This window comes from Echinops telfairi, unplaced genomic scaffold (assembly GCF_000313985.2).
Source record: "Echinops telfairi isolate 266 unplaced genomic scaffold, ASM31398v2 ScPeMD7_35;HRSCAF=133_0, whole genome shotgun sequence".
NCBI lineage: Eukaryota > Metazoa > Chordata > Mammalia > Afrosoricida > Tenrecidae > Echinops > Echinops telfairi.
The window spans coordinates 701,576-711,610 of record NW_022103932.1 but is presented as its reverse complement, the minus strand read 5'-3'; the positions used below and the strand labels follow the sequence as shown (position 1 = coordinate 711,610).

Below are 10,035 nucleotides of genomic sequence, written 5' to 3'. Positions count from 1 at the left end.
GAGAGCAAATGTTTTGAGAATGATGAGGGCAATGAATGTACAAATGTGCTTTACACAATTGATGTATGTATGGATTGTGATAAGAGCCGTATGGGCCCCTAATAAAACGATTAAAAAAAAAGATATAAAAGCTTTGGTTAGAAATAAAACCTCACGAGGCTCGCTCTCCTGCCCGTTCGTCCCCCCCTCCACGTGTACCACCAAGAGGAGCTGAGGTGAGCATGCTACCATGAAATGTGTCTGACTCTCTCTCCCATCTCTCCCATTTCTCTATGACTTTTCTATGATCTTTATATAACTTAACCATACAAATGCACCTACCGAACCCGTGATTAGTTGTGGGGGGCTGGCTAACCCCACAAGAGACTTAAGAAAATATTAGTAAAAGAGGAGTAGCTCAGTATAAAAAAATAAACAAGAGGCAAACAATTGTGGGTGGGCCATAGAATTAAGAGTAATACAAGTAAGCCAGGCTGTCTGCCAAGAGTTCATGAGAAGATAAGTTATTTAGGGGTTGCATGCTTAATTATGAATTTATGATCACCCTACACACTTGCTCAGTCAACTCTGAAACAACAGGTATTAAAAAGTATTTACTCAATAAATAGATATCCTCATTCTCCTAATATTATAAATTAAAGACTTCAATGTGGATATGACTCACCGACCTTGTGACAGATTCTAGGATAGACTTGACTTTAGATAATCCTTCTTTACCAAAATACACCACTGTGAGGTGAATCCTCCTGTCCTGATGAATACATACATTCCTAACAGAATTGAAGAAGAAATTATGTACAAAAACAATACAGCAATAACAAGCAGCAGCAAAAAGAAAAACTAGAGGCATTATTCAATTAGCCATTATACAAAACTTTAAGAAAATATATAGCCAGCAATGTTGCTGAATTGGTAAAGGCATTACAGCAAATGTATACAACTTACATCTCTCATGACTGCAATCCTTGAAGTATCATAGAAGTATTCCAACAATATTGCCATATTTTAAGGCATTTTTGGAACTTGGGCTTTGGTATTGACTTAGAAGTAAATTACAGGCCATGAAGAAGTTCAATCAGTTCAGAATCAAATAACTAAATATTCAAGTTTTGAACCTAAAGTTCTTTGCCCTCACGCTGACTAGTTCTGGAATGTATACTTATTATCAAAGATAAGTAATCCAATATTACTTATAGCATGATTTCTTGTTATTTTACTAAAAAATAATATTACCTTTTAAATCTAACAATTCCATTACCAGAATAAGGATTAGGATTGCAAAGCATTAAAACCAGCATTATAAATAATCTAGAATATTTAGTTTGACAATAACATTCCCTATTACAAAAGGTCACTTGAAAATATTAATAGAAGTTGTTTAGTCTACCTTTAAATTTCTAACAGTATTTAAAACATAGTAATTGTTAAATTAAATGAAAATTTAAAAAGCAGTACTTTCTTGGAATTACTTTGTTATTATTTAACAACCTGTTTGTTTTAAAATATCCATATTTGCCCGCCCCACCCCGTTCCGCTATAAAGGCAAGGCGGGTGGCACACTCTGGGTCCAAGCTCGGTCCGGTGCCCTGTTCCGTTCCTCTTGTGACCCCGGTTGCTCATCCCAGCCCAACGGTCAAAATGGTGAAGCAGATCGATAGCAAGGAAGATTTTCAGGCAGCCCTGAAGAGTGCTGGAGAGAAGCTTGTAGTGGTTAACTTCTCAGCCACATGGTGTGGGCCCTGCAAAATGATCAAGCCTTTCTATCATTCCCTCTGTAAACAGTATAGCAATGCGGTCTTCCTTGAAGTTGATGTGGATGACTGCCAGGATGTTGCTTTGGAGTGTGAAGTCAAATGCATGCCAATATTTCAGTCTTATAAAAAGGGACAAAAGGTGGGTGAATTTTCTGGCGCTAATAAGGAAAAACTTGAAGCTACCATTAACGAGTTAAGTTAATTATGCTTCCTGAAAATGTAACCAGCCATCAGCTGTGTAAACCTTTTTGTATTTACAAGAAAGAAGAAGAATCAAGTATGAAGACTATATACCCAGCTACCATCTGATTATAAATGACAATAAAATATTAATTCTACCCTTTAAAAAAAATATATCCAAATTTATTAACAAAAAGGAAAGTGTTGCTAACTTAGGACACTCTTCCTCCATTTTTTTTTGGCTATAATTCTAAAATTTATTTTAATTTAAAAACTCAACTTCTGATGACAAGAGTTTTCTGGGAGATAGGAACATCCTATATATCTTAATTTGGATAAGAATTATAAGAGTGTATACATCTGTCAAGTTAGGGGACCTGCAGATTTTATTGTATGTATATGATGCTTCAATAAAGTTAATTTAAAAAACTGTATTTTTCCTAAACAGAATTAGTACATAAAGGTCATCAATCTCCCTTTTCAATACGTTTCCACCATCAATTGACTTCTGAGTTCAAACTGTCAATGAATAGTATACTACACATTTTAAGATGCGAGACCATCAAGGAATTCCCCTTAAAGTCTATAAAATTATTCTGCAATTCTAAGTACTCAATAATGATAAGTTAAGTAAATCTGCATGAAATGTGATTTTTGGCAGGGCTTAACCAAATCACTAAGACTTACCTGAAGTTCTGCATAAACTGTGCAAACGCTTCCGTTCTTTCAGCAAGTGGCACGATGATATTAATAATGGAGCTGGTAATGTCGATCACCTCATTCTTTACTTTCATGAGCGGTCCAAAAGGGCGGAAGAGGGTCACATGTCTATATTCCATCAGGTCTGTTTTCTTAAAGAAGAGTTCGTACTGTGTGCCCTTATCTCTCTCGGTGCGACAGTAACCTAGAGGGCAGATTAGGAACAAAGATGTCTCCGTGTGAAAATGTATTGAACTCAATGGGATTACTGATTTTATGCAGCCACAAGTATTAAACCAGACATGTAGGGTTATTTTTTATCTATTTGTAACAATAGATATCACCCTTGTACATTCCTTTAAGAAAAGGAGAGGTTTTTACAAGTTCACTATTCTGTTATTATTCAATCCATAAAATAATGCTGAAAATGGCAATTGCATCTTCTAATATGACTGTTTTTTCATAATAAAGCTACCAGAACAGCAACCAGATTAGAAATGTAAAGAAATTACTTCTAGCAATACCAAATTGTGGATTCAAGAATCAAAAGGTCTTCTACTTGGTTCAGTTCAACAAAAATGAGCTGTTTTTGTTTCAGTCACTAGTGATATAAAGAAGCCTATGGATATAGTCCAAGTTTTGATGAAGGGCCAGGCAAACATGAGACAAAAATAAATGATAATAACAATAAAACCAAAGTCAAATTCACTACAATCGTGTCGACGCCAACTATCAGTGACCCTATAGGACAGGGTAGAACTGTCCCTGTGAGTTTCCAAGACTGTAACTCTTTATGGGAGTAGAAAGCTCCGTCTTTCTCCCATGGAGTAGCTGGTGCGTTCAAACTGTTGACCTTGAGGATTACAGCCCAATGTCCAATCACACACGCCACCAAGGCTCCTCACAGTAATAATACAACCCTGGATATACAGAGGGAGCGTTAAAAAATTTGTGGAAAATTCCATTATCTTTTAATTTTATTTTCTCATGACTTTTTGAAGCTCTGAATGGAAACATATGAGGGGCTTACTCAGCCCCCCCCCAAAAAAAAACCCAGACAAAGCTGCACTGTAAGGAGCTTTTGTAGTACACATTCATATCCACCCTCACCCTAGGCAAGCATCATTGGGCAACTTGCTCTGAGTCAATGCACCCAGTGGAGTTGCCTGGAAAGGTTCTGTCTGGTCACAATGAACTTTTTTTGTGAAAACAATTTCACCTGAATCTAATTTTTTGAGGCCGATTTAAGAGAAAAATGTGCGATTGTGAAATTTTGTTTCCTGTTCGGGAAAAATACCACAGAAATGGTTGTGATGTTAAACACAGCTTACAAGGGCAGTGCTATGGGATAAACTCAAGTGTACAAGTGGTTTTCTTGTTTCAAAAGAGGTGAAATGTTGATTGATGACAAACCTCATTCTGGATGTCTGTCAACTTCCCAAAAGAATGTAGTGCTTTGGAGGTCATTCAACCAGGTCAGACTGTTAATCAAACTTTCTATTTAGAGGTTTTGAAAACACTGCAGTACAGTGTGCAACAAAAAAGGCCTGATTTGAGGTATATGGGGACTGGTTTTGCCACCACAACAATGCACCTGTTCATGCAGCCAACTCAGTGTGCCAGTTTGGGGCAAAAAAACAAACAAAACAGTATGCCTCTCTTGCCCCACACACCTTACTCACCTGACCTCACTCCTTGCAACTTCTTTTTGTTTATGCAAATGAAGAGGGACATGAAAGGACAGTGATTTGACAATTTAGAAGAAGTGAAGAGAAAAACAAGGGTAGTGCTGTCAGCTGTGCAAACAGATGAGTTTGAAAACATTTCCAATAATGGAATTGCAGATTTGACAAATGTATCAAGAGAGTACTTTGAAAGTGATAAGGTTGTTTGGTAAAAAATTTTAAATACACAGCTTTGAAAACAATTTTCTCTTTTTTGAGAGGTATCCCTCATAGATATGTGACATAAATACAAAAGAAAATTTTGTATAAAATTAAGCACAGTGATGTGAGATGGTTTTGAGAGAAAAGTACAGTAGTCTATTAGGCATTATGATTTTAAAGTGTGGCCCTCAGGAGAGAAAAAGTTAGATTTAATGTATGACTACTCCCAGTTAATATGGGGGGCGGGGAGGAAGCGGTGAATAACCTTCATCAGGCTGCTTTCTTGACTCTCTGGTCAACTAAACCAGTAAATGAGCAATTCCATACAACTAGAGACATGAGAAGAGAAATGGACAGTAGTGCATTTCAAGATCATCTTGGAAGTCAGCTATCTTAAGACCTGTAGGGCTGGAGATGACTTCCTGGAAGAGTTGACAACTATACTAAAGACAAGAAGATAAGTGGCCATTAACTCAGGTGACACTGTCAGTAATTGCTGAGGGTGTGCAGGAACATAGTACAATAAAAATGTAGGACAAAATATGCAAAGAAAAACACTATGAGAGAGTGCAAAGTAAATTATAAGATGAGCAGAAGCTGATGGATATAAAAGTGGCAGTTTTCATTCTTTTCAGGAAGAGCTGATGTGATTTTATATATGGTGTGATTTTATATATTTTATATGATGTGATTTTATATACCTAGTTATCTTATTTCCTCTGCAGCTTTCAATCTACCATAATCTATGGAGTAAAATGACTTTCTATAGTTTATATTAGAATGTAGAAATTTCCCTGCTTTTCCAAATACCAAATCTGCTTTTAAAAACTATATAAGCCTCTTTATGGCTGGACACATGCTTCTTCCTCCAAATGAGTAATAAGCACGAATCTCCTACATGAATTTCTTTTTTACCAAATGGCTTTCAAATTTTGAGCTGCAGCTCATACATTTTCTTAAAAATTAAAAAAACAGAATACCACAGCCAGGTAAGAAAGGCAAGCAAAGATATAGTATATATATACACTACATATAGTATATATATAATATGTAGTGTATATATATAGTATATACATATATACTATATATATATCCATATCCCATGGAATCTGCTTCAATCTCAATAATCATAGTAATATAAACTTAAACAAAAAACCAGGAAAACACTCATTGCTTTTGAGTCAATTCTGCTTCTTAGCGACCCTACAGAACATGGCAGAATTGCCCTATGGGGTTTCCAAGGCTGTAAATCTTTACACATCTTCCTTCCTTAGTTCCATGGAATAGCTGGTGGGTTTAAACTGTTAACCTTTCCATTAGCAGCGGAATGCTTAGTCACTGCACCACTAGGGGAATATGTCTAAGCTATATAAGCTTAAACCACTCAAGCGAACTGTCGCTGAGTTAATTTCAACTCATAGCAACCCTACATAGGGTGTTTCAGAGACAGTAAATTGCTATGATAGCAGAAAGCCTCGTCTTTCTCCTGAGGAGCAGCAGCTGGTGATTTTGAACTGACAGTTTTCCAGTGAGAAGCCCAATACCTAAACCGTACACCCGCCAGGGTTCCTTATTATATACTTAATTGCATTTTATTTCCCTGGTCCACATTCTCTGTTTTACTATGATCTCATTGTAACTTTTTCCAAAAGAAGACAAAATGCAAATTCATTGCCATCAAGTGAATTCTAACTGAGCGCAAGCATATAGGACAGAGTAGAACTGCCCCCATAGTTTCCAGGGCTGTAAAATCTTTATGGAAGCAAACTGTCACATCTCCCATGAAGAGGCTGGTGGGTTCAAATCACATTTTTTGTTTATCAGTCAAACTCACTTGAAATTCATGCTGCTTTAATATTGTGGATAATGCTTACTATATTATCAGTATATAATATTAGCATTTTGTCATAATAATATAACTGTAAACCAATATATTTTTCACATTACCTTCTATGAAGTCATTTTCATTAAATATCAGCTTCTCTCCCAAGGGACTATCCTCATCTTCCTGTGTATCATCTTCATCAGGATTATTAATGACCTCCAACCCAGCTTCAATAACCTCTACCAATTCATCTCGCTTGTCTTTTCTAACTGGCTTTTCCTCTGGATGGCGAGTGAGACCCATTTCCAATTGGAATACTTTCATTAAGGTAAAACTTTCAAAGGGAATGACCCCATATTCACTTGGTAGCTTGGCTCCTATGCTAACTTCAGCTTTGTCAATTTGGGAGTGCAGAAACTCTAAAAGATCAGTAGGTGCTTGCTCTTTGTTGCCTTGGTAGCCTATGCCATTGAGCCCTCCATTTTTTCTTTCTTGCAGTGATCTCATCCTCTCACTCATTTCTTGCAATTCTTGTTTCAATTGGGAAATTTGGCGCTTCAGGCTGGTTGCCCTGGTTTGATAATGTTCTTCTTGTTCCTGTAGGAGGGCTTGATAATATTCTTTACCATAATTCTCCCCAAGGACACCCGGTAGAGAAGCATTTCCATCAGTCTGGGGTGCACATTCCAGAAGGTACATAAATAATACCAAACTGCAGAGTAAAGCCAGGCCCAACAGCAGCCAATGGGTTCGGGTCTGAAGAATTAGTCCTCTTCTAGGCATTATTAATGTGAACTTGCTTAAAGAAGTATGTTCTTGTTCATACAAAATAAAATCCTAATTTCTGTAAAAGGTACTAGAAATAAATTATTTCTCTCTTCAGAAATTCTTTCTTCTGCAATCATAAGTACTTGAAGAAGTGAGAGATTATATATACATCCTATATTGTGACCATGATATCCAGAATAAAGCAATCTGATCTATAGAATTAGATAAAATCCATTATATGGTAGTGACTTACCTATAAAAAAAAGAAAGAAAGAAAGGAAAAAGATCAGACTCAATCAGTATGTTGTACCCAGAAAGCATATCAGATTGCTGACAGCTTCAGTACTGAGCTATGGGCACCCTGACAGCATGTAGAGCACTTCAGAAGAAGTGTTAATTAAATGTAGAATATTCAGTTAATAAGAGGAAGTATTAAGGAAAATACCTCACAAAACACTAAACTATCATGTGACATACTCTTAAGTAGCATGCATAAACATTCATAATCTCCGGGATCAAACGCAAAGATTATGTTCACCGTAGTTTGTGTTATGTTCACCGTAGTTTGTGTGACACAGATTCTACCTTTCTTAAATGATCAAACATTGTATTTCTTATACTTCTTTATTAACATAGTATTTTGATTACATGCCTTTCCCAACTATAGCATATGGTCATTTGGAAACTGAGTTACTCCAAATTATTGGTTACATCAATAACAAAGATATTTTCTTCTTGCTTATTCAAATCAAAGCACTCCATTAATTTCCATAATCCACTTAGTCAATTTAAGAGGCCTTAAAAATAGTTTTTGTTTCAAAAGGCCACAGACATCTTGGGAAAAAAATATTTTTTTAAAATTAAAAGATCATTTTATTTTATTTGGGGCTCTTACAGATCTTAAGCATTAAATCATATAACCCTTCCCACTGTGCTGCACAAGAACAGATTCCATGCAAGTTTAGAAAGGCTAGAAATCTTTATACTGAAAAAATATGTCTTAATCATGTTTAACTGAAGAGGATTTTCTTTAACTATTATAAGCTTACATAATCACATGCTATTTTTCACACTTCTATCAGCTATATGGATGTCTATTTCTAAATTAAGGAGTTGTAATTCTAGAAGTATGGACGGTTAAAATCAGGAGAAAGGGAGCATGGGAGGATTCCACTGGAGACAGAATCTTGATTCTAACAAAGTGTTAGTCAGGATGATACTACAGAGATGGTTTCTACCAGCTGAAAGTATAGAACATGATTATTAAGATATCTTCTGAGGAAAATGTTGCAATGTGTGTTTTTATGGCACAGCTTTGTATGAAGATGCATGATAGAGCCAAACTTCTTATGGCTAATCCCATGATCAAATCCATTCCTTTTGAGTGACAGGGCATAGAACTGCCTGACAGGGTTTTCCAAGGTTTTAATCTTTGGGGGAAGAAGATTTCCACAACTTCCTCCTGTGGAGGGGCTAGTAGGTGTGAAGTCTGAAGGACCTTTCAGTTAGCAGTAGAGCACTTCAAGCACTTGGTATCAGGATATCTTTTCTTACGCATCGTAGGCCACAAATCTTAAGCGTAGCCTTGGTCATTTATTGCTGTAGTAGCTAAATGATATCCAGCTGTCCTGGTATTTTTAATTCACCAAGAGAGTCTTTTATTATGACAGCAGCTGTCTAAATCTAAATCTTCTTTTATTTTTAAGTAATTTAAAAAAACAAAGTTCTAAGAAATATTACCTAATTAAGAGTCATGATGCAAAACCAACATTAGTTTCAGGATTTTATCACACCTCAAAACTAAAATATTTTTTAAAAGACATCACACGAACTTCACTATTTAAAAGGTATTACTTGGAAGCACCTCTTCTAATTATTTACAAGTTGTCACTAGCCCACTACTGGGAAACGAAAAGCTAAAACAAAAAATATAGAGAAATAATCCTGCATAAATTATTAATCCTGCATAAATTATTAAGAAATAGGTGTTTAGCCATATTACATCCTGTATTACAACAGTATTTAATTACTACTGCCTTTTGTTAACATTGTATCGGTTAGTTTTTTCTTCTATTAGGGGCCCTCAAAAAGTTCATGGAAAAATTCCATGATTTTTTAATCACATTTACCACATACTTTTTGAAGTGTACTTGTAATGTGTTTTAAAATTAGATATATAATTTGTTAATGGGTCTCTAGCAACAACTGATAGTGACCCAGTATGAATTATCTGCCTCAGTCTGAGTCTTGGGGAATAATTCTTAAGTATTCTATTACTAATTGAAAGGTATACAGTTTGAACAAGCCAGCCACTCTGCAGAGAAAAGAACTGGCAATCTATACGCATAAACATTATTCACTGATACTGACTCAGCTCTAACTCATAGTGACCTAGAGGACAGAGCAGAACACTTACGTTTTCTAAAGCTATGGTCTTCATTGAAGCAAAATGTCACCTCTCTTATGAAGAGCTGCTGGTAGGTTTGAACTGTCAACGGCTTGGTTAGCATACAAAACCCTATTCATTCATTCATATATGGTTGCTATGAGTCAGGATCAACTTCACAGTATACAACAACAACTATGAGTCAAGAATCAACTCCAGAACACACAACAACAAATACAAGCAACACTGTAGTATTTTTCAAAGAAATATAATACAAAATATCACTGAGCACCACATATATAGGGTAACATAGATGATAATATGCATGAAGTAAGCAAAAGGCCAACAAGATAAGAAATAAAAGACCAAGATGGATGTCAGAGGATGAAATAATGAAGTCAAACAGTTAAACAGAATATTCCAGAGGGCATCTCAAGAATATAAAGTAACCCGCCACACCAAGGCAAAACACTAAAGGGGTGCAACAGAACAGCAAGGGAACATAGCGGCGAGGTCCCCAGGGAATGCTGAAGGTGG

The 10,035-nt window shown here is 36.0% G+C and overlaps 2 protein-coding genes across 7 annotated transcripts in view; one reads left to right on the top strand and one right to left on the bottom strand.

Annotated features, from left to right (window-relative positions):
* The window catches only part of CSGALNACT2 (chondroitin sulfate N-acetylgalactosaminyltransferase 2), a 65,649-nt gene that overhangs the window by 42,337 nt on the left and 13,277 nt on the right, over positions 1-10,035 (bottom strand). For 5 of the 6 annotated variants that reach the window (XM_045290255.1, XM_045290260.1, XM_045290261.1 and 2 more), the window contains 3 exons: positions 6,467-7,365; positions 2,622-2,838; positions 665-770 (listed from right to left, as the gene is read on the bottom strand). In XM_045290255.1, coding sequence (XP_045146190.1) covers positions 665-770; positions 2,622-2,838; positions 6,467-7,127 — 984 coding nt within the window. In that variant the 5' untranslated portion in view covers positions 7,128-7,365. The remainder of the gene's footprint in view (positions 1-664; positions 771-2,621; positions 2,839-6,466; positions 7,366-10,035) is intronic. The other variant, XM_045290259.1, reaches the window with a different exon arrangement.
* LOC105979871 (thioredoxin-like) lies at positions 1,560-2,016 on the top strand. Its single transcript, XM_045290262.1, has one exon. The coding sequence runs from the start codon at positions 1,639-1,641 to the stop codon at positions 1,954-1,956; it is 318 nt and encodes a 105-aa protein (XP_045146197.1). The 5' UTR covers positions 1,560-1,638; the 3' UTR covers positions 1,957-2,016.

Excerpts from the sequence above, each read along its gene's own strand:
- LOC105979871 (XM_045290262.1), top strand. The coding sequence starts at position 1,639 with ATGGTGAAGCAGATCGATAGCAAGGAAGATTTTCAGGCAGCCCTGAAG.